This window comes from Ranitomeya imitator, chromosome 7 (genome assembly GCF_032444005.1).
Source record: "Ranitomeya imitator isolate aRanImi1 chromosome 7, aRanImi1.pri, whole genome shotgun sequence".
Lineage (NCBI taxonomy): Eukaryota > Metazoa > Chordata > Amphibia > Anura > Dendrobatidae > Ranitomeya > Ranitomeya imitator.
In genome coordinates, this window is record NC_091288.1 from 122,242,222 (window position 1) to 122,265,897 (window position 23,676).

General features: G+C 41.3%; 1 protein-coding gene across 1 annotated transcript in view; it reads left to right on the forward strand.

The window, feature by feature from the left end:
* COL3A1 (collagen type III alpha 1 chain) overlaps positions 1-23,676 on the forward strand; it is a 335,593-nt gene that overhangs the window by 267,867 nt on the left and 44,050 nt on the right. Inside the window, exons 36-44 of the mRNA XM_069733786.1 lie at positions 4,132-4,239; positions 7,737-7,790; positions 13,780-13,833; positions 14,263-14,424; positions 14,528-14,635; positions 20,273-20,380; positions 20,563-20,616; positions 20,706-20,813; positions 23,281-23,334. Coding sequence (XP_069589887.1) covers positions 4,132-4,239; positions 7,737-7,790; positions 13,780-13,833; positions 14,263-14,424; positions 14,528-14,635; positions 20,273-20,380; positions 20,563-20,616; positions 20,706-20,813; positions 23,281-23,334 — 810 coding nt within the window. The remainder of the gene's footprint in view (positions 1-4,131; positions 4,240-7,736; positions 7,791-13,779; positions 13,834-14,262; positions 14,425-14,527; positions 14,636-20,272; positions 20,381-20,562; positions 20,617-20,705; positions 20,814-23,280; positions 23,335-23,676) is intronic.

The window sequence follows — 23,676 nt, forward strand, 5'->3', positions numbered from 1 at the left end:
CATTTAGTGTGTAAGCTCTTATGATCAGCATGGTTCTCTATCTCATATAGAGTGTAAGCTCTTATGGTCAGCAGGGTTCTCTATCTCATATAGAGTGTAAGCTCTTATGATCGGCAGGGTTCTCTATCTCATATAGAGTGTAAGCTCTTATGATCAGCAGGGTTCTCTCTCTATCTCATGTAGAGTGTAAGCTCTTATGATCAGCAGGGTTCTCTATCTCATATAGAGTGTAAGCTCTTATGATCAGCAGGGTTCTCTCTCTATCTCATGTAGAGTGTAAGCTCTTATGATCAGCAGGGTTCTCTATCTCATGTAGAGTGTAGGCTCTTATGATCAGCAGGGTTCTGTCTCTATCTCATATAGAGTGTAAGCTCTTATGATCAGCAGGGTTCTCTATCTCATGTAAAGTGTAAGCTCTTATGATCAGCAGGGTTCTCTATCTCATGTAGAGTGTAAGCTCTTATGATCAGCAGGGTTCTCTCTCTATCTCATGTAGAGTGTAAGCTTTTATGATCAGGAGGGTTATTTCTCTCTTCTCCCCCAGATGTATTTTCTGAGCTATTGCAAGCTTTCCAGTGTGTGTGTGTATATATATATATATATATATATATATATATATATATATATATATATATACAGTTAGGTCCATATATATTTGGACAGAGACAACATTTTTCTAATTTTGGTTATAGACATTACCACAATGAATTTTAAGCAAAACAATTCAGATGCAGCTGAAGATCAGACTTTCAGCTTTCATTTGAGGGTATCCACATTAAGATTTGATGAAGAGTTTAGGAGTTTCAGCTCCTTAACATGTGCCACCCTGTTTTGAAAGGGACCGAAAGTAATTGGACAGATTCAATAATTTAAAATAAAATGTGTACTAAAAATGTACTTGGTTGAAAACCTTTTGTTGGCAATGACTGCCTGAAGTCTTGAAATCATGGACATCACCAGACGCTGTGTTTCCTCCTTTTTAAAGCTCTGCCAGGGCTTCACTGTGGTGGTTTTCAGTTGCTGTTTGTTTGTGGGCCTTTCTGTCTGAAGTTTAGTCTTTAACAAGTGAAATGCTGCTCAATTGGGTTGAGATCAGGTGACTGACTTGGCCATTCAAGAATATTCCACTTCTTTGCTTTAATAAACTCCTGGGTTGCTTTGGCTTTATGTTTTGAGTCATTGTCCATCTGTAGTTTGAAACGACGACCAATTAGTTTGGCTGCATTTGGCTGCATCTGAGCACACAGTATGGCTCTGAATACCTCAGAATTCATTTGGCTGCTTCTGTCCTGTGTCACATCATCAATAAACACTAGTGACCCAGTGCCACTGGCAGCCATGCATGCCCAAGCTATCACACTGCCTCCGCCGTGTTTTACAGATAATGTGGTATGCTTTGGGTCATGAGCTGTTCCACGCCTTTGCCATACTTTTCTCTTTCCATCATTCTGGTAGAGGTTGATCTTGGTTTCATCTGTCCAAAGAATGTTCTTCCAGAACTGTGCTGGCTTTTTTAGATTTTTTTTTTACCAAATTCCAGTCTATCCTTTTTATTCTTGATGCTTATGAGTGGCTTGCACCGTGCAGTGAACCCTCTGTACTTACTTTCATGCAGTCTTCTCTTTATGGTAGATTTGGATATTGATACGCCGACCTCCTGGAGAGTGTTGTTCACTTGGTTGGCTGATGAGAAGGGGTTTCTCTTCACCATGGAGATTATTCTGCGATCATCCACCACTGTTGTCTTCCGTGGGCGCTCAGGTCTTTTTGCATTGATGAGTTCACCAGTGCTTTCTTTCTTTCTCAGGATGTACCAAACTGTAGATTTTGCCATTCCTAATATTGTAGCAATTTCTCGGATGGGTTTTTTCTGTTTTCGCAGCTTAAGGATGGCTTGTTTCACCTGCATGGAGAGCTCCATTGACCACATGTTTACTTCACAGCAAAACCTTCCAAATGCAAGCACCACACCTCAAATCAACTCAAGGCCTTTTATCTGCTTAATTGAGAATGACATAACGAAGGGATTGCCCACACCTGTCCATGAAATAGCCATGGAGTCAATTGTCCAATTACTTTTGGTCCCTTTAAAAACAGAGTGGCATATTTTAAGGAGCTGAAACTCCTAAACCCTTCATCCAATTTTAATGTGGATACCCTCAAATGAAAGCTGAAAGTCTGAACTTCAACTGCATCTGAATTGTTTTGTTTAAAATTAATTGTGGTAATGTCTATAACCAAAATAAGAAAAATGTTGTCTCTGTCCAAATATATATGGACCTAACTGTATATATTATTTATACAAATGTATTTACTGCAATTAAAATCTTGGAAAATTCGGCAAAGCTGGCAAATTTGAATTTAAAAAAATTCATTTATCTCTAGTAGTCAGATAAAACAAGGACTTGTGTACAGGTCACTACATCTATATCACCCTCATTTTTTAGCGTTTTAGTGAAGGGTCTTTACTAGTGATGATCGAATATGCTCGTTACTCGAGTTTCTCCGAACATGCTTGGGTGGTCTCCAAGTATTTTGGCGTGCTCAGAGATTTAGTTTGTCGATGCAGCTGCATGATTTGAGGCTGCTAGACAGCTTGAATAGATGTGGGGATTGCCTGTTTGTTAGGGAATCCCCACATGTATTCAAACTCTCTAGCAGCCGCAAATCATGCAGCTGCGTCGCCATAAACTAAATCTCCAAGCACGCTGAAATACTCGGAGACCACCTGCGCATGCTTGGAGAAACTCGAGTAATGAGCATACTCGCTCATCACTAGCCTTTACAAGCTTGAGATATTGATGACCTTTCCTTAATATAGCAGATGAGGTGTTTTCAGCTCTGGCGGCTCCAGATGAATACAGAGCCATAACAGTACAGATTTGCTACCTGTACAATAGCCATTCTCAGGTACTGCAGCTAAACTTCTTTCAAAGTGAATAAGAACTGCGATGAAGTCACTGGGAACAGCCATTGCACAGTGAATGGAGATGTCCTGTTTCATCACTTACATGTGGCCATCAAAAGAGCTGATGATGGTGATGATGAACTGATTGGTTGTGGTGTTGATATTCGACCCTCTTAGATCTGATATTTATGAGCTTTCCTAAGGATAGTTCATCAATACCTTAATCCCTGAAAATTCCAATAAGGATAAAATATTCTGGTGCTTGCCTTTGAAATTATTTGGTAAAAGTCCAAAAAGCAATGCTTAGTCTACACTGCAGAAAGAACATCAAACCATCAGCATGAGCATCTGTCCATTTTTGCTTCAATGAGTTCTGCTCCCTCTTAATCATAATCCAGGAGAGAAGGAAACATTCCAAGAAAAAAGTTTAGAAATGTGTTTTGATTTTTCTTGATGAAAATTGATTAATTAAAATAGGGTAATATGGTATATGTAGATTTTAATTTTGATGTGAATTTGATTATAAAATTGGTGACAATCTGCAACATTGCTGTAACAATATGTAAATTTTGTGGATTTGAAAATCTCAACATTATCTAAATGTTGGACAGATTTGGAGTTTTTGAACTGTAAATTGTTGCAGATTTTTTTTTAGTGCAGAATGCACCACAAAAATCTGTGACAAATAAAGCACGTCAATAATCACCTTAAAGGAGTTTTCCAGGTTTATGCAAAATGGACTGATTTAGGTAATGTCATTTAATAAAATAAGGAAATAATTAACTACTCCTTGAATCCCTGCTTGCTTCAGTGCAATCTCTTTCAGCCAATCACTGGCCTCAGTAGTCATGATGGACAAAACATCACAACTTTCAGCACCAGCAGGTGCAGAGTGGCATGGGATTCAAGTGGGTATGGAATTGTTTTCTTTTAATAACGTTTTCTACCTTATAGCCAATGTTGTAGAAAAATGATCTAAGAATTCTCTGAGCATAACTGTATATGTTAATGCTAGTAACTATCGTCATTACATTAAAACCAATACGTTACCTTTTTAAATTTTACAGTTTTAATCTGCACTAAAACAATTTAGGTTTCCGGACACCAACTCCGTCTTTTGAGGGGAATTTGAGGGGAAAAAAAACAAAACAATTAGTGACATTTTCTTTAGAAAATTTCACTTTTACTGGTAATAATATGATCTTTATGTGTTTCGTCTTTAGGGTCAGAATGGAGAACCAGGAGGTAAAGGAGAAAAGGGTGGTCCCGGTGAAAGAGGAGAGTCTGGTCCTCCAGGTGTTGCTGGACCTTCTGGTGGTCCTGGCCCTGCTGTGAGTTGTCTTTATATAAATTTTAAATATATACACATTACTCCAAAAAATAAAGGGAATACTTAAACAACAGAATATAACTCCAAGTAAATCACATTTCTGTGAAATCAAACTGTCCACTTAGGAAGCAACACTGTTTGACAATCAATTTCACATGCTGTTGTGCAAATGGAATAGACAACAGATGGAAATTATTGGCAATTATCAAGACACACTCAATAAAGCAGTGGTTCTGCAGGTGGGGACCACAGACCACACTTCAGTACCAATGCTTTCTGGCTGATGTTTTGGTCACTTTTGAATGTTGGTTGTGCTTTCACACTCATGGTAGCATGAGACGCACTCTATAACCCACACAAGTGGCTCACGTAGTGCAGCTCATCTGGGATGGCACACCATTGTGAGCTGTGGCAAGAAGATTTGCTGTGTCTGTCAGCCTAGTGTCCAGAGGCTGGAGGCGCTACCAGGAGGCAGGCCACTATACCAGGAGACGTGGAGAGGGCCGTAGGAGGGCAACAACCTAGCAGCAGGACCGCTACCTCTGCCTTTGTGCAAGGAGGAACAGGAGGAGCACTGCCAGAGCCCTGCAAAATGACCTCCGGCAGGCCACAAATGTGCATGTGTCTGCACAAACGGTTAGAAACCGACTCCATGAGGATGGTCTGAGTGCCCGACATCCACAGATGAGGGTTGTGCTTTCCACAGAGCACCAGGATTGGCAAATTTGCCACTGGCGCCCTGTGCTCTTCACAGATGAAAGCAGGTTCACACTGAGGCATGTGACAGATGTGACATAGTCTGGAGACGTCGTAGAGAGCGATCTGCTGCCTGCAACATCCTTCAGCATGACCGGTTTGGCAGTTGCTCAGTAATGGTGTGGGGTGGCATTTCTTTGGAGGGCCTCACAGCCCTCCATGTGCTCGCCAGAGGTAGCCTGACTGCCATTAGGTACCGAGATGAGATCATCAGACTCCTTGTGAGACCATATGCTGGTTCAGTTGGCCCTAGGTTCCTCCTAATGCAGAACAATGCCAGACCTCATGTGGCTGGGGTGTGTCAGCAGTTCCTGCAAGATGAAGGCATTGAAGCAATGGACTTGCCCGCCCGTTCCCAGACCTGAATCCGATTGAACACATCTGGGACATCATGTCTCGCACCATCCATCAATGTCACGTTGCACCACAGACTGTCCAGGAGTTGGCAGAAGCTTTAGTCCAGATCTGGAAGGAGATCCCTCAGGAGACCATCCACCGCCTCATCAGGAGCATGCCCAGGCATTGTAGGGAGGTCATACAGGCACATAGATACATCACTGAAGTGGGCTTAATTGTCTCCTCTCCAAATTGCACCTCACCACCTGTGCGCTCGACCCCATCCCATACTACCTCCTCCCCAACCTCACCACCACACTTATCCCATCCCTAACCCACCTCTTCAACCTATGAATAACTTCTGGCACCTTCCCTTCTGCTTTCAAACACGCCACAATCACGCCTATCCTTAAAAAGCCAACTCTCGATCCAACTGCTATGTCCAGCTATCGCCCAATATCGCTGCTCCCATTCGCTTCCAAATTCCACGCTAAACTTTCCTTCCACCTCTCATCTAACTTGCTCTTTGACAATCTACAATCTGGTTTCCGCCCCCATCACTCAACTGAGACAGCCCTGACCAAAATCACTAACGACCTACTTACCGCCAAAGCTAATGGACAATACTCTGTACTCCTCCTTCTAGACCTGTCCTCTGCTTTCGACACAGTTGACCACTGCCTCCTACTACAGATCCTCTCCTCCTTTGGCGTCAAGGACCTCGCCCTATCCTGGATCTCCTCGTACCTTTCCTACCGCACATTCAGCGTCTCCCACTCCCACACTACCTCCTCATCCCACCCTCTCTCTGTTGGAGTCCCCCAAGGCTCTGTTCTAGGACCCCTACTCTTCTCAATCTACACACTTGGTCTGGAAGAACTCATAAAGTCCCATGGATTCCAGTACCACCTCTATGCTGATGACACTCAGAGCTACCTCTCTGGCCCAGACGTCACCACTCTGCCGTCCAGAATCCCAGAGTGCCTATCAGCCATATCCTCCTTCTTCTCTTCTCGCTTCCTCAAACTCAATGTGGACAAATCTGAACTCATCATCTTTCCTACATCCCATAGATCTTCCTAACCTGACCTATCTATCGCAATCAATGACATCATGCTTTCCCCCGTACCGAAAGTCCGATGCCTAGGAGTAACCTTTGAATCTGCCCTGTCCTTCAAACCACACATCTAAGCTCTTTCCACCTCCTGTCGCCTCCAGCTCAAAAATATCTCCAGAATCCGTCCTTTCCTCAACCGTCAATCTACTAAAATGCTTGTGCATGACCTCATCATCTCCCGCCTTGACTACTGCAACATCCTTTTCTGCGGCCTCCCTGCACCCTTGCACCTCTCCAGTCCATCCTTAACTCTGCTGCCCCACTAATTCATCTCTCTCCTCGCTATTCCTCCACTTCCCCCCTCTGCAAATCTCTTCACTGGCTCCAATTCCCCCAGCAAATCCAGTTCAAATTACTAATACTAACTTACAAAGCCATCCATAACCTGTCTCTTCCATATATCTCTGAACTAATCTCCCGATATCTTCCCTCACGTAATCTCCGGTCCTCCCAAGACCTCCTTCTCTCCTCCACACTTATTTGCTCCTCATCCAATCGCCTCCAAGACCTCTCCCGAATATCCCCCATCCTCTGAAATTCTCTGCCCCAACACGTTCGACTATCAACCACATTCGAATCCTTCAGACGAAACCTGAAAACGCACCTCTTCAGGAAAGTCTACAGCCTGCAATGACCCCGCTGCATCCTCACCACTACCGAAGCTACCGCCTCACCAACACCAGAGCTGCTGCAACCCTCAACCTACTGTCTCCTTCCCCATAATCCTGTAGAATGTAAGCCCGCAAGGGCAGGGTCCTCTCCCCTCTGTATCAGTCTGTCATTGTTAGTTTGTTTACTGTAAGCGATATCTGTAACTTGTATGTAACACATTCTCATGTGCAGCATCATGGAGTCAATGGTGCTATATAAATAAATAATAATAATAATAATAGAGGCAATGAACACACAACTGAACAACATGTCCTTGTCTTTATGCATTTCCACTGAAGTTGGATCAGCCTGTAATTTGATTTTCCACTTTTATTTTTAGTATCATTCCAAATCCAGACCTCCATGAGATATTAATTTTGATTTACATTGATCATTCTATGTTTTATTGTTCTCAACACATTCCACTATGTAATGAATAAAGATTTGCAACTGAAATATTTCATTCAGTGATATTTGGATGTGGTATTTTAGTGTTCCCTTTATTTTTTTGAGCAGTGTATATATTTTAATTTATACCTTCAGATATTAATGTGCAAAATTATATTTTATTTTGTTTCAAAATGTATAGCATATCTGCTTATTTAAAGTTTTACTTTCAATCTTCTTCTTAATCATAGGGTGGTCCCGGTCCTCAAGGAACTAAAGGTGACCGCGGTGCTCCAGGCTCAGCTGTAAGTAAATATTACTATTATTATTTTACTTTATTTTGTTATAATTAAAATGATTGTAAACATATGAATTAAATGCATTGGAAACTCTCATTGTATTGGATTAATTGGAAGTTAATTAGAAATTCATGATGACAATGAATAAATTGAGCACTATGGGCCCAATTCATCAAGTTATTTTTTGCCAAAATTCTATTGCAAAAATACTTGCAATGTCACTTTTTTGTCAGCAAAAATGTTGCATTTTTATGCCACTGTTGGCCAGCTCCGCTAACTTTTAGAAAAATGGGTGGAGAAGGAGATGAGGCAGGACAAAACATGAACAAACACACCAGACTATCATGATCATGAATGCCCTTAACGTGATAGAAATTACCCTTAACATTTACACCAGTTCCTGACTGAAGTAAAATTTCAGGCAGTTGTACATGGCAGTGGAGTATAAACCCTTAAAATATTTTTTATTAAATTCAATAAATATTAAAATCAATGAATCACATACAGCAATACTACTAGGTAATTACAAAAGAATGAGAACGCCAATAAAATATATCTAAACATATATTGTCCTGTGCCTTATTTAGCAAACTGTATCCAGATATACACAACAGTATCAGGGGTACATATTCCCCACATACCAAAATATAGCTAATCATGAATTCATATTTTACAACATCAAAAAAAGCAAGATGGCCACACTTACTGAGGTATATATTTGAAGAAAGCGTCCCCATCGCCCCAACGCACGTTTCGTTTCAATACTTCATCAAGAGTAAAATATGAATTCATGATTAACTATATTTTGGTATGTGGGGAATATGTACCCCTGATACTGTTATGTATATCTGGATACAATGAGCTAGAATAAGGCACAGGACACTATGTGATTAGATATATTTTATTGGCGTCCCCATTCTTTGGTAATTACATACAGTAGTAGTTAGTATTGCTGTATGTGATTCATTAATTTTAATATTTATTGAATTTAATAAAAGCGATTTTAAGGGTTTATATTTCTCTGGTTATTTTTTAACCAATTTTGTTTTGAATACGTTATATGAGTTAAATCACTCATTTACTCTGGTGGGCTTTTTGATATTTAATAATTGTACATGGCAGTTGAAGAAGCATGCCGCTTTTTGAATTTGGCACATCCTAATTCTGCTCACAGTACAGTAAGACTAATCGACCCCTATATTTGCACTTCATGATCAGGGTCTGGCAATTCGATTTTCACATATGCATATTGTAATATCACAATAATTAGAATGTCTCTAAATTAGTATTATAATCGGTTTAATTATTTTAAGCATTTTTGCCTATCATGACTAAAATAAAAAAGTCAAGTTTTCTCAAAATCAGTTTTCAATATGATTATGCAAGCGACAAAATAAGATTAAAATTGACATTAAACAATGCAAAATTGTACTTCAAGTTTTCCCAAGCCAATCTCGGTTGTTTGAGAATATTATTATTTTAAATTATATATTTAACATCAACATAGTCTGCAACTCTGTACAGAGATAGGCTTCCCTCCCCATCGCCCTTGCCCCCATTGGGGTTGAATATCTACATTTCAAATTTACCTATTGGGTTGCTTTTACAGCGTGCGAGCAAAAGCACAGACAACATACAAAATTCATAAAGTATAAGGCTGGCGTCCCACTAGCGAGTTTTACAGACGTATGAGCGCAGAAAATACGTCCAGAAAATGCGCATTGCACACGGCCCAACGATTCTCTATGGGGCAGCTCTTATCTGCCGTATATTACGCATCCGTGATATACGGTATGTTACAGGCGTAGAAAATCGCAGCATGCTGGGTTTGTCAGCGTATTGCGCAAAAAATACGCCAATGAAAGTCTATGGGGGCGAGAAACTTACGGATTACACACGAACCATGCGTATGACTTGCGAGAAATACGCAGCGGTGTTCTATAGAAAAGCTGGCAATTCAGCGCGGTGTACAGTAAAATCACCCTGACAGAATAGAATAGAATAGGTAGAATAAATGTGTACACATAGAATATATATATATATATATATATATATCAGTGAGACACATTATATATATATATATATATTTATATTTAATTCAGCGCTAGATGGCAGAAAAGCCGGTAATTCAATTGCTGGCTTTTCCTAATCTCCTTCACAAACCAGACAGGATATGAGACATGGTTTCCATCTCATATCCCTTCTTTTATTACATGTTAATCTTTAGTAATGTAAGAAGTGTCTTTGTGTCAAATTTGGGGTCTCTAGCTATTAAATTAAAGGGTTAAATCCCGGAAAAATATTGTCATGGGCTCCCGCGCAATTTTCTCCGCCAGAATGGTAAAGCCAGTGACTGAGGGCAGATATTAATAGCCTGGAGAGGGTCCATGGTTATAGGACCCCCCTGGCTAAAAACATCTGCTCCCAGCCACCCCAGAAAAGGCATATCTGTAAGATGTGCCTATTCTGGCACTTAGCCTCTCTCTACCCTTTCCCCTGTAGCAGTGGGATATGGGGTAATGAAGGGTTAATGTGACCTTGCTATTGTAAGGTCACATTAAGCCAGGTTAATAATGGAGAGGCGTCAATTATGACACCTATCCATTATTAATCCAATAGTACGAAAAGGTTAATAAAACACACGCACATTATTAAAAAGTATTTTAATGAAATAAAGACACATGATGTTTTAATATTTTATTATACTCGTAATCCACCTGAAGACCCTTGTCACCTGAAACAAAGTTTAAAAAACAAACAACAATATTCCATACCTTCCGTCATTACAGTCTTGTCCCACGCTGTAAATCCATCTGAAGGTGTTAAATCATTTTACACCCAGGAGCTCTGCTAATGCAGCTGTGCTCCTGACTGTAAAACTTGGTGAATGAATGGAATGCAGGGGAATGTACTGTAGTTACCTCGAGTCGCGGTGATGCGCCCTCTGCTGGATGAACTCATATGAACTCGAGCCTGGGAACTTTTCAGAATATTTTCCCAGGCTCGAGTTCATATGAGTAAACCATGTCTCATATATCCTGTCGGGTTTGTGATGGAGATAGGAAAAGCCGGCAATTGAATTACCAGCTTTTCTGCTATCTAGCGCTGAATTAAATATATGTATATATATATATATATATATATGTGTGTCTCACTGACATATATATATATATATATATATATATATACTGTATATCTATAGACTGTATATATGTTTTTAAGAATATGTGAGCCGATGGATCCATGATATGAAAGTAAATGGGGCGGCACAGCCTTCAAAACAAGGACACAAAGCCAAGTGATGTATTAACACTTCAGTGCTTCATGGGTTAACCAACGCTGCCACATCACACACTTCGGGTGCTCCTCGAAGAAAACAGATCCAACTGCATAGTCCACGTAAAAGAAGAAAACGAGGGCACTCACCAGTCTTCTTATTGTGCAAAGATCACTTTATTAGTCCAACATATAAAAGTCCAAGGTCGGGCAACGGCGGAGCCGAAGCTCAGGTGAGCAGGGGGGAGCGGATTCCCTCTTTATCCGCCATGGTGCTTGTACGGCCTGCAGCGTAGCGTCTGGACCTCACAACTGGTGCCGCCGTTTACTGTCCCGGTTCTAGGACCAACTTCTAGTTGGTCCTAGAACCGGGACAGTAAACGGCGGCACCAGTTGTGAGGTCCAGACGCTACGCTGCAGGCCGTACAAGCACCATGGCGGATAAAGAGGGAATCCGCTCCCCCCTGCTCACCTGAGCTTCGGCTCCGCCGTTGCCCGACCTTGGACTTTTATATGTTGGACTAATAAAGTGATCTTTGCACAATAAGAAGACTGGTGAGTGCCCTCGTTTTCTTCTTTTACGTGGATCCATGATATGTCCATTTTGCAAGCCTGCGTGAAAAAATCGCCGTACGGAAGCCATACGGATGCCATACGGATGACACACGGATAAATTTGTGCGTAAAAATCGCATCCTCGCATTGAATACGGAACAGTGTTTTGGGACAATTACTGCATATTACGGCCTTAAAAAACGGACCGCATTTACTTACGCCTAGTGTGACGCCGGCTAAACCCTATGTTATCTTGTCCTCACTAAGTAATACAGAAACCAGAACAAGGAAGGTGCATCCTTTTAATCTTGTGTGTGTATGTATGTATGTATATATATATATATATATATATACAGTGGGGCAAAAAAGTATTTAGTCAGTCAGCAATAGTGCAAGTTCCACCACTTAAAAAGATGAGAGGCGTCTGTAATTTACATCATAGGTAGACCTCAACTATGGGAGACAAACTGAGAAAAAAAAATCCAGAAAATCCCATTGTCTGTTTTTTTTAACATTTTATTTGCATATTATGGTGGAAAATAAGTATTTGGTCAGAAACAAACAATCCAGATTTCTGGCTCTCACAGACCTGTAACTTCTTCTTTAAGAGTCTCCTCTTTCCTCCACTCATTACCTGTAGTAATGGCACCTGTTTAAACTTGTTATCAGTTTAAAAAGACACCTGTGCACACCCTCAAACAGTCTGACTCCAAACTCCACTATGGTGAAGACCAAAGAGCTGTCAAAGGACACCAGAAACAAAATTGTAGCCCTGCACCAGGCTGGGAAGACTGAATCTGCAATAGCCAACCAGCTTGGAGTGAAGAAATCACCAGTGGGAGCAATAATTAGAAAATGGAAGACATACAAGACCACTGATAATCTCCCTCGATCTGGGGCTGCACGCAAAATCCCACCCTGTGGGGTCAGAATGATCACAAGAACGGTGAGCAAAAATCCCAGAACCACGCGGGGGGACCTAGTGAATGAACTGCAGAGAGCTGGGACCAATGTAACGAGGCCTACCATAAGTAACACACTACGCCACCATGGACTCAGATCTTGCAGTGCCAGACGTGTCCCACTGCTTAAGCCAGCACATGTCCGGGCCCGTCTGAAGATTGCTAGAGAGCATTTGGATGATCCAGAGGAGTTTTGGGAGAATGTCCTATGGTCTGATGAAACCAAACTGGAACTGTTTGGTAGAAACACAACTTGTCGTGTTTGGAGGAAAAAGAATACTGAGTTGCATCCATCAAACACCATACCTACTGTAAAGCATGGTGGTTGAAACATCATGCTTTGGGGCTGTTTCTCTGCAAAGGGGCCAGGACGACTGATCCGGGTACATGAAAGAATGAATGGGGCCATGTATCGTGAGATTTTGAGTGCAAACCTCCTTCCATCAGCAAGGGCATTGAAGATGAAACGTGGCTGGGTCTTTCAACATGACAATGATCCAAAGCACACCGCCAGGGCAACGAAGGAGTGGCTTCGTAAGAAGCATTTCAAGGTCCTGGAGTGGCCTAGCCAGTCTCCAGATCTCAACCTTATAGAAAACCTTTGGAGGGAGTTGAAAGTCCGTGTTGCCAAGTGAAAAGCCAAAAACATCACTGCTCTAGAGGAGATCTGCATGGAGGAATGGGCCAACATACCAACAACAGTGTGTGGCAACCTTGTGAAGACTTACAGAAAACGTTTGACCTCTGTCATTGCCAACAAAGGATATATTACAAAGTATTGAGATGAAATTTTGTTTCTGACCAAATACTTATTTTCCACCATAATATGCAAATAAAATGTTAAAAAAACAGACAATGTGATTTTCTGGATTTTTTTTTCTCAGTTTGTCTCCCATAGTTGAGGTCTACCTATGATGTAAATTACAGACGCCTCTCATCTTTTTAAGTGGTGGAACTTGCACTATTGCTGACTGACTAAATACTTTTTTGCCCCACTGTATATATACACATATATATATATATATATATATATATATGTGTATATATATATATATATATATATGTGTATATATATATATATTCAGGTGGATTTTGAAGGTTAATGAAAGTCTGAATTGAATTAGAAAAAAATAAATAATTGACATAGGTAGTTTAATTTTCTGACTTCATAAGGTTTCATTATATTTACTTGATACCTTTCAGGGTGCTGCTGGTTTCCCTGGTGCTCGTGGTTTACCTGGACCTCCTGGTTCTAATGTAAGTAGACACTTATGTAAAATCAAAACTCAGTCAGTTTTTACAGACAGATGGCAAATATGAATGACAATTAAATATATTTTCCTACTAAATATTTATAATATTTATTTTAACAATATTTAACACAGTACCTATACACATAGCTCTAGAATACCATTCAGAATAGTACTAACATTACGGTACATTACAGCAGTATATGGGAATTTTAACTTCAACTTTTAACTTCTTAACAAATGCTTTTCCTTAACTCACTCACTAATTAGCTAGGAAATATAGGACAGACATGCATGACAATAATTCAGGAATTTATTCTTCATTTTTTTTAATTAAAAAGTGATTCTTGCTTGTGGCAGATAATAAAAATGGTTTGTTTAAATCAATGTTCTCACTCAAGTTAAGATTTAATAAGAAACTCTTTCTTATTAATAGGGCAATGCTGGTTCTCCCGGTTCTCCTGGTGGCCCAGGAAAAGATGGCCCTCCAGGTCCAGCAGGCAGTCTTGGAGCTCCTGGTAGTCCAGGTTCCGCAGGTCCAAAGGGTGAGCCAGGTCAAGCAGGAGAGAGGGGTCAACCAGGTTCTCGAGGAGAAGCAGTAAGTATTTCTTATATTATTTTAGCTGAACATTCACATGAACAGTGAGTGTGAATAATTAAAACATTTACATATTTTGTGCATTTGCTATTTTCTTCCACAGGGTGCACCAGGACCTTCTGGTATCTCTGGCCCACCTGGTGGCCGTGGTATTGTAGGTTTACCTGGCCTACAGGGTAGACCAGGTACTTCTGGCCTTCCAGGTAGTAAGGTAGGTTGTTTCTGCAAGATATTGTTTTCAAGATTTTAAATATTATGTTTGAATAGTTTTTTACTTAACCCCTTCCCGACCCATGACGCCACGTAGGCGTCATGAAAGTCGGTGCCAATCCGACCCATGACGCCTATGTGGCGTCATGGAAAGATCGCGTCCCTGCAGATCGGGTGAAAGGGTTAACTCCCATTTCACCCGATCTGCAGGGACAGGGGGAGTGGTAGTTTAGCCCAGGGGGGGTGGCTTCACCCACTCGTGGCTACGATCGCTCTGATTGGCTGTTGAAAGTGAAACTGCCAATCAGAGCGATTTGTAATATTTCATCTATTATAACGGGTGAAATATTACAATCCAGCCATGGCCGATGCTGAAATATCATCGGCCATGGCTGGAAATACTAGTGTGCCCCCACCCCACCCCACCGATCGCCCCCCCAGCCCCCCGATCTGGCCGGTACACTGCTCTGGCTCCCCTCCGTCCAGTGCTCCGCTCCCCCCCGTGCTCTTCTCCGCTCCCCCCGTGCTCCAATCACCCCCCCGTGCTCCAATCACCCCCCTGCTCTCCGATCCACGCCCCCCCGTGCTCCGTTCCACCCCCCCGTGCTCCATTCCAGCCCCCCCGTGCTCCGTTCCACGCCCCCCGTTCTCCGTTCCACCCCTCCCGTCCTCCGATTCCCCCCCGTGCTCCGATCCCCCCCTCCGTGGTCCCCCCCCACCCCATCATACTTACCGATCCAGCCGGGGTCCCGTCCGTCTTCTCTCTGGGCGCCGCCATCTTCCAAAATGGCGGGCGCATCCGCAGCGCGCCCGCCGAATCTGCCGGCCGGCAGAATCGTTCCAAAGTGCATTTTGATCACTGAGATATAATCTATCTCAGTGATCAAAATAAAAAAAAATAATAAATGACCCCCCCCCCCTTTGTCACCCCCATAGGTAGGGACAATAAAAAAATAAAGAAATTTTTTTTTTCCACTAATGTTAGAATAGCGTTAGGGTTAGGGGTAGGTTTAGGGTTAGGGGTAGGGTTAGGGGTAGGGTTAGGGGTAGGGTTAGGGGTAGGGTTAGGGGTAGGGTTAGGGTTAGGGTTAGGGTTTCGGTATGTGCACACGTATTCTGGTCCTCTGCGGATTTTTCCGCTGCGGATTTGATAAATTCGCAGTGCTAAACCGCTGCGGATTTATGGCGGATTTACCGCGTTTTTTTCTGCGCATTTCACTGCGGTTTTACAATTGCGATTTTCTATTGGAGCAGTTGTAAAACCGCTGCGGAATCCGCACAAAGAAGTGACATGCTGCGGAATGTAAACCGCTGCGTTTCCGTGCAGTTTTTCCGCAGCATGTGTACAGCGATTTTTGTTTCCCGTAGGTTTACATTGAACTGTAAACTCATGGGAAACTGCTGCGGATCCGCAGCGTTTTCTGCAGCGTGTGCACATACCTTTAGAATTAGGCTACGTGCACACAGTGCGGATTTGGCTGCGGATTCGCAGCAGTGTTCCATCAGGTTTACAGTACCATGTAAACATATGAAAAACCAAATCCGCTGTGACCATGGTGCGGAAAATACCGCGCAGAAACGCTGCGTTGTATTTTCCGCAGCATGTCAATTCTTTGTGCGGATTCCGCAGCGTTTTACACCTGTTCCTCAATAGGAATCCGCAGGTGAAATCCGCACAAAAAACACTGGAAATCCGCGGAAAATCCGCAGGTAAAACGCAGTGCCTTTTACCCGCGGATTTTTCAAAAATGGTGCGGAAATATCTCACACAAATCCGCAACGTGGGCACATAGCCTTAGGGTTAGGGTTGGAATTAGGGTTGTGGTTAGGGTTGTGATTAGGGTTATGGCTACAGTTGGGATAAGGGTTAGGGGTGTGTTGGGGTTAGTGTTGGAGTTAGAATTGAGGGGTTACCACTGTTTAGGCACATCAGGGGTCTCCAAACGCAACATGGCGCCACCATTGATTACAGCCAATCTCGTATTCAAAAAGTCAAATGGTGCTCCCTCACTTCCGAGCCCCGACGTGTGCCCAAACAGTGGTTTACCCCCACATATGGGGTACCAGCATACTCAGGACATACTGCGCAACAATTACTGGGTTCCAATTTCTCCTGTTACCCTTGTGAATCTAAAAAAAATGCTTGCTAAAACATCATTTTTGAGGAAAGAAAAATGATTTTTTATTTTCACGGCTCTGCGTTGTAAACGTCTGTGAAGCACTTGGGGGTTCAAAGTGCTCACCACATATCTAGATAAGTTCCTTGGGGGGTCTAGTTTCTAAAATGGGGTCACTTGTGGGGGTTTCTACTGTTTAGGCACACCAGGGGCTCTGCAAACGCAACGTGACACCCGCAGACCATTCCATCAAAGTCTGCATTTCAAAAGTCACTACTTCCCTTCTGAGCCCCGACGTGTGCCCAAACAGTGGTTTACCCCCACATATGGGGTATCAGCGTACTCAGGAGAAACTGGACAACAACTTTTGGGGTCCAATTTCTCCTGTAACCCTTGGGAAAATAAAAAATTCTGGGCTAAATAATTATTTTTGAGAAAAGAAAACGTATTTATTATTTTCACGGCTCTGCATTATAAACTTCTATGAAGCACTTGGGGGTTCAAAGTGCTCACCACACATCTAGATAAGTTCCTTTCGGGGTCTAATTTCCAAAATGGGGTCACTTGTGGGGGGTTTCTACTGTTTAGGCACATCAGGGGCTCTGGAAACGCAACGTGTCGCCCGCAGAGCATTCCATCAAAGTCTGCATTTCAAAACGTCACTACTTCAATTCCAAGCCCCGGCATGTGCCCAAACAGTAGTTTACCCCCACATATGAGGTATCACCGTACTCAGGAGAAACTGGACAACAAATATTGGGGTCAAATTTCTCCTGTTACCCTTGGGAAAATTAAAAAATTCTGGGCTAAATAATTATTTTTGAGGAAAGAAAACGTATTTATTATTTTCACGGCTCTGCATTATAAACTTCTATGAAGCACTTAGGGGTTCAAAGTGCTCACCACACATCTAGATAAGTTCCTTTGGGGGTCTAGTTTCCAAAATGGGGTCACTTGTGGGGGGTTTCTACTGTTAAGCCACATCAGGGGCTCTGCAAACGCAACGTGACGCCCACAGAGCATTCCATCAAAGTCTGCATTTCAAAACGTCACTACTTCACTTCCGTGCCCCGGCATGTGCCCAAACAGTGATTTACCCCCACATATGGGGTATCGGCGTACTCAGGAGAAACTGGACAACAACTTTTGGGGTCAAATTTCTCCTGTTACCCTTGGGAAAATAAAAAATTGCAGACTAAAAGATCATTTTTGAGAAAATAATTTTTTTTTTTTATTTTCATGGCTCTGCGTTATAAACTTCTGTGAAACACTTGGGGGTTCAAAGGCCTCACCACACATCTAGATTAGTTCCTTTGGGGGTCTAGTTTCCAAAATGGTGTCATTTCTGGGGGATCTCCAATGTTTAGGCACACAGGGGCTCTCCAAACGTGACATGGTGTCCACTAATGATTGGAGCTAATTTTCCATTTAAAAAGCCAAATGGCGTGCCATCCCTTCCGAGCCCTGCCGTGCGCCCAAACAGTGGTTTACCCCCACATATGGGGTATCAGCGTACTCAGGACAAACTGGACAACAATATTTGGGGTCCAATTTCTCCTATTATCCTTGGCAAAATAGGAAATTCCAGGCTAAAAAATCATTTTTGAGGAAAGAAAAATTATTTTTTATTTTCATGGCTCTGCGTTATAAACTTCTGTGAAGCACCTGGGGGTTTAAAGTGCTCAATATGCATCTAGATAAGTTCCTTGGGGGGTCTAGTTTCCAAAATGGGGTCACTTGTGGGGGAGCTCCAATGTTTAGGCACACAGGGGCTCTCCAAACGCGACATGGTGTCCGCTAACAATTGGAGCTAATTTTCCATTCAAAAAGTCAAATGGCGCGCCTTCCCTTCCGAGCCCTGCCGAGTGCCCAAACAGTGGTTTACCCCCACATATGAGGTATCAGCGTACTCGGGAGAAATTGCCCAACAAATTTTATGATCCATTTTATCCTACTTCCCATGTGAAAATGAAAAAATTGAGGCGAAAAGAATTTTTTTGTGAAAAAAAAGTACTTTTTCATTTTTACAGATCAATTTGTGAAGCACCTGAGGGTTTAAAGTGCTCACTAGGCATCTAAATAAGTTCCTTGGGGGGTCTAGTTTCCAAAATGGGGTCACTTGTGGGGGAGCGCCAATGTTTAGGCACACAGGAGCTATCCAAACGCGACATGGTGTCCGCTAACGATGGAAATAATTTTTCATTCAAAAAGTCAAATGGCGCTCCTTCCCTTTCGAGCCTTACCATGTGCCCAAACAGTGGTTTACCCCCACATGTGAGGTATTGGTGTACTCAGGAGAAATTGCCCAACACATTTTAGAATCCATTTTATCCTGTTGCCCATGTGAAAATGAAAAAATTGAGGCTAAAAGAATTTTTTTGTGAAAAAAAAGTACTTTTTCATTTTTACGGATCAATTTGTGAAGCACCTGGGGGTTCAAAGTGCTCACTATGCATCTAGATAAGTTCCTTGGGGCGTCTAGTTTCCAAAATGGGGTCACTTGTGGGGGAGCTCCAATTTTTAGGCACACGGGGGCTCTCCAAACGTGACATGGTGTCCGCTAAAGAGTGGAGCCAATTTTTGATTCAAAAAGTCAAATGGCGCTCCTTCCCTTCCAAGCCCTGCAGTGCGCCCAAACAGTGGTTTACCCCCACATATGAGGTATCAGCGTACTCAGGACAAATTGGACAACAACTTTCGTGGTTCAGTTTCTCCTTTTACCATTGGGAAAATAAAAAAATTGTTGCTAAAAGTTAATTTTTGTGACTAAAAAGTTAAATGTTCATTTTTTCCTTCCATGTTGCTTCTGCTGCTGTGAAGCACCTGAAGGGTTAATAAAGTTCTTGAATGTGGTTTTGAGTACCTTGAGGGGTGCAATTTTTAGAATGGTGTCACTTTTGGGTATTTTCAGCCATATAGACCCCTCAAACTGACTTCAAATGTGAGGTGGTCCCTAAAAAAAATGGTTTTGTAAATTTCGTTGTAAAAATGACAAATCGCTGGTCAAATTTTAACCCTTATAACTTCCTAACAAAAAAAAATTTTGTTTCCAAAATTGTGCTGATGTAAAGTAAACATGTGGTAAATGTTATTTATTAACTATTTTGTGTCACATATCTCTCTGGTTTAACAGAATAAAAATTCAAAATGTGAAAATTGCGAAATTTTCAAAATTTTCGCCAAATTTCCGTGTTTATCACAAATAAACGCAGAATTTATTGACCTAAATTTACCACTAACATGAAGCCCAATATGTCACGAAAAAACAATCTCAGAACCGCTAGGATCCGTTGAAGCGTTCCTGAGTTATTACCTCATAAAGGGACACTGGTCAGAATTGCAAAAAACGGCAAGGTCTTTAAGGTCAAAATAGGCTGGGTCATGAAGGGGTTAATATGCTAATCTACATACCATAATAATTTGACATTACCATTTTGTGACGTTATGTATGAAACTTTATTCATATATCAAATATTTTAAGTAATTTACCTCCAATACAGCATAATGTTTTTATTTTTAAGGGTGAAGATGGTAAACCAGGTAACAATGGGTCTCCTGGCGATCGCGGCTCTCCAGGTCCACCAGGACCATCTGGTCTTAATGGGTCTCCTGGAGAAAGTGGTCGAGATGTAAGTTACTTATATCTTGACTTGTAGAAGAGAATGATTTCTATTATTTTTACAGTAATCTCATTATATAATAAAAATAAACATTTTGTGGTGTTTTATGCATTATTTAGAGGGAGAGATAAATTAATATTGATTTTCTTTATGGTCAGCTAGAAAGTAAATATAATACATTTATTCATTAGGGTAATCCAGGTACTGATGGCTTGCCTGGACGGGATGGATCTTCTGGCTCTAAGGTATGAATAACAAATCCAGCAATTTGTCGATAGTTTACCTACTCTCAATAAACTTTTGTTAATCTATTGTACCTTTGGCTCTTTCCCAGGGGGATCGTGGTGAAAATGGCTCTCCTGGTGCTCCTGGATCTCCGGGCCATCCTGGTGCCCCAGGTCCTGTTGGTCCAGCAGGAAAATCAGGGGATAGAGGAGAAAATGTAAGTGATTTATTTAAGAATTATTTGCTTTCCAATGTGTAAACATATTTAGATCATTGACATACTGTGATACGTTATTATACTCTTTACAAGAAATACATTTTACAGCAATTTAGAAAGTTATCTGCTGGTATATTGTGCACAAACAATAATTTCTAAGTATATATAGAACAGTTTTGAATAGTCATACAGTTTCTTATGTAAGACACTAATATAGCGCCACATTAGAAAAAGAAACTTTTCTTGTCTCCACATATGGAAATAAGTCATTGGATTGATTACCAATATTAAAATTATTATATATTCTACTGTCTCATTTTTTAGATGAGAGAAACATTGTTCATTTGACATTTCACGTGGAAAACAGTTGTGATGTGATATTGTTTCATAGGAGTAGTTGATTATTTTTGGCTGTGTTTTGCAAATCTGATATATTCATGAGATGCATGCACACGACCCACCACTGATAGATTTCTTTCTCTCTATTAGGGCTCTTTTCCACTTGGCAGGAAAAAAACGGTCCGATTTACGGACCGAGAAAACGGATGTAACGTATGCGATTGTCATGCGAGTGTCATGCGAGTGTCATGCGATTTTTTTTTTTTTTTTTTTTATCGCAACATCCGTATGACATCTGTATTGCTGTCCGATTTTAACGCACCGGTGTCCTTTGAAAAGCCGGTAATTCAGCGCAGTGTACAGTAAAATCACACTGACAGGTTAGATTAGAGTAGATATATACACATAGAATAGGTATATATACATATATATATGTCAGGGAGACACCTATATATATATTTATATTTAATGCAGCGCTAGATAGCAGAAAAGCCGGTAATTCAATTGCCGGCTTTTGCTATCTCCTTCACAAACCTGACATGATATGAGACATGGTTTACATACAGTAAACCATCTCATATCCCCTTTTTGTTTGCATATTCCACACTAGTAATGTTAGTAGTGTGTATGTGCAAAATTTGGGCGCTCTAGCTATTAAATTTAAGGGTTAAATCGCGGAAAAAATTGGGGTGGGCTCCCGCGCAATTTTCTCCACCAGAGTAGTAAAGCCAGTGACTGACGGCAGATATTAATAGCCTGGAGAGGGTCCATGAATATTGCCGCCCCCCCCCCCCCCCCCCGGCTAAAAACATCGAGTTCCCAGGCTCGAGTTCATGACATCTTACAATATCAAGGTGACATTAACCCTTCATTACCCCATATCCTACCGCTACACGGGAATGGGAAGAGAGTGGCTAAGTGCCAGAATAGGTGCATCTTCCAGATGTGCCTTTTCTGGGGTGGCTGGGGGCAGATGATTTTAGCGGGGGGGGCAATAACAATAGACCCTCTCCAGGCTATTAATATCTGCCCTCAGTTACTGGCTTTACCACTCTGGCGGAGAAAATTGCGCAGGAGCCCACCCCAATTTTTTCCGCGATTTAACCCTTAAATTTAATAGCTAGAGCGCCCACATTTTGCACATACACACTACTAACATTAGTAGTGTGGAATATGCAAAAAAAAGGGATATGACATGGTTTACTGTATGTAAACCATGTCTCATATCATGTCGGGTTTGTGAAGGAGAAAGCAAAAGCCGGCAATTGAATTACCGGCTTTTCTGCTATCTAACGCTGCATTAAATATAAATAAATAAATAAATAAATATATATATACATATATATATATATATACATATATATATATATATATATATATATATATATATATATATATATATGTGTATAGGTGTCTCCCTGACATATATATATATATATATATATGTATATATACCTATTCTATGTGTATATATCTACTCTAATCTAACCTGTGAGTGTGATTTTACTGTACACCGCGCTGAATTGCCGGCTTTTCAAAGGACACCGGTGCGTAAAAATCGGACAGCACTCGCATGATGTGAGTTTTTTTGTCGCACCCATTGACTTGCATTGGCAAGTCTTGTCCGAGAATCGCAGCAATATGCAGCATGCTGCAATTTTTTTCCCATTTCGGCTGAGAAAAAAATCGCAAAAGAAAAGACACCTATTGACTAACATTGGTCCGAGTGCAATCCGATTTTTTATCGGATTGCACTCGTCCGTTTTCCTCGCAAGTACCGGTAACATGGTAACATGACTGTGAAATAGAGATGGGTGTGGCAGGGGATCTGATATCTCATGAATACATTGGAATTCCTACTAACAATCCCTGCATTGCTAAAATTAGTCTGTCACTGCTTTCTGCTGCCAATTGAGAAGACAGAAAAAAACAAGTTGACAAGTTACCGTATTCTTTAAAGTGGTATTCTCACCCAAATCATCCCCTTTCATATAGGGTCATAACGTTCTATGATTGGATAGGGTTACTTTTCGAATATTACCAATTTAAAAGCATAATAAGCAAGATTTTTACTTTTGTGTTCTTATGAAAACAAATTTTCATGCACACTTTCTTTTCTTTTTTCTAGGGTCCTTCTGGTCCTGCTGGTCCTGCTGGTCCCGCTGGTGTTCGAGGTCTCCCAGTAGGTTTCAAGCAATTCTTTGATCGCTCACATCTACATTAGGATTTGTAATAAATATATACATATATAAATATATGTGTATATATACAGCATGTACATATAAATACGTTTGTATACACAGGAAATGTGTATATATATATATATATACATATATATATATACTAGATGGTGGCCCGATTCCTAACGCATCGAGTATTCTAGAATATGCAAGTCCACGTAGTATGTTGCCCAGCCACGTAGTATATTGCCCAGCCACGTAGTATATTGCCCAGCTACGTAGTATATTGCGCAGCCACGTAGTATATTGCCAAGTGACGTAGTATATTGCCCAGTGACGTAGTA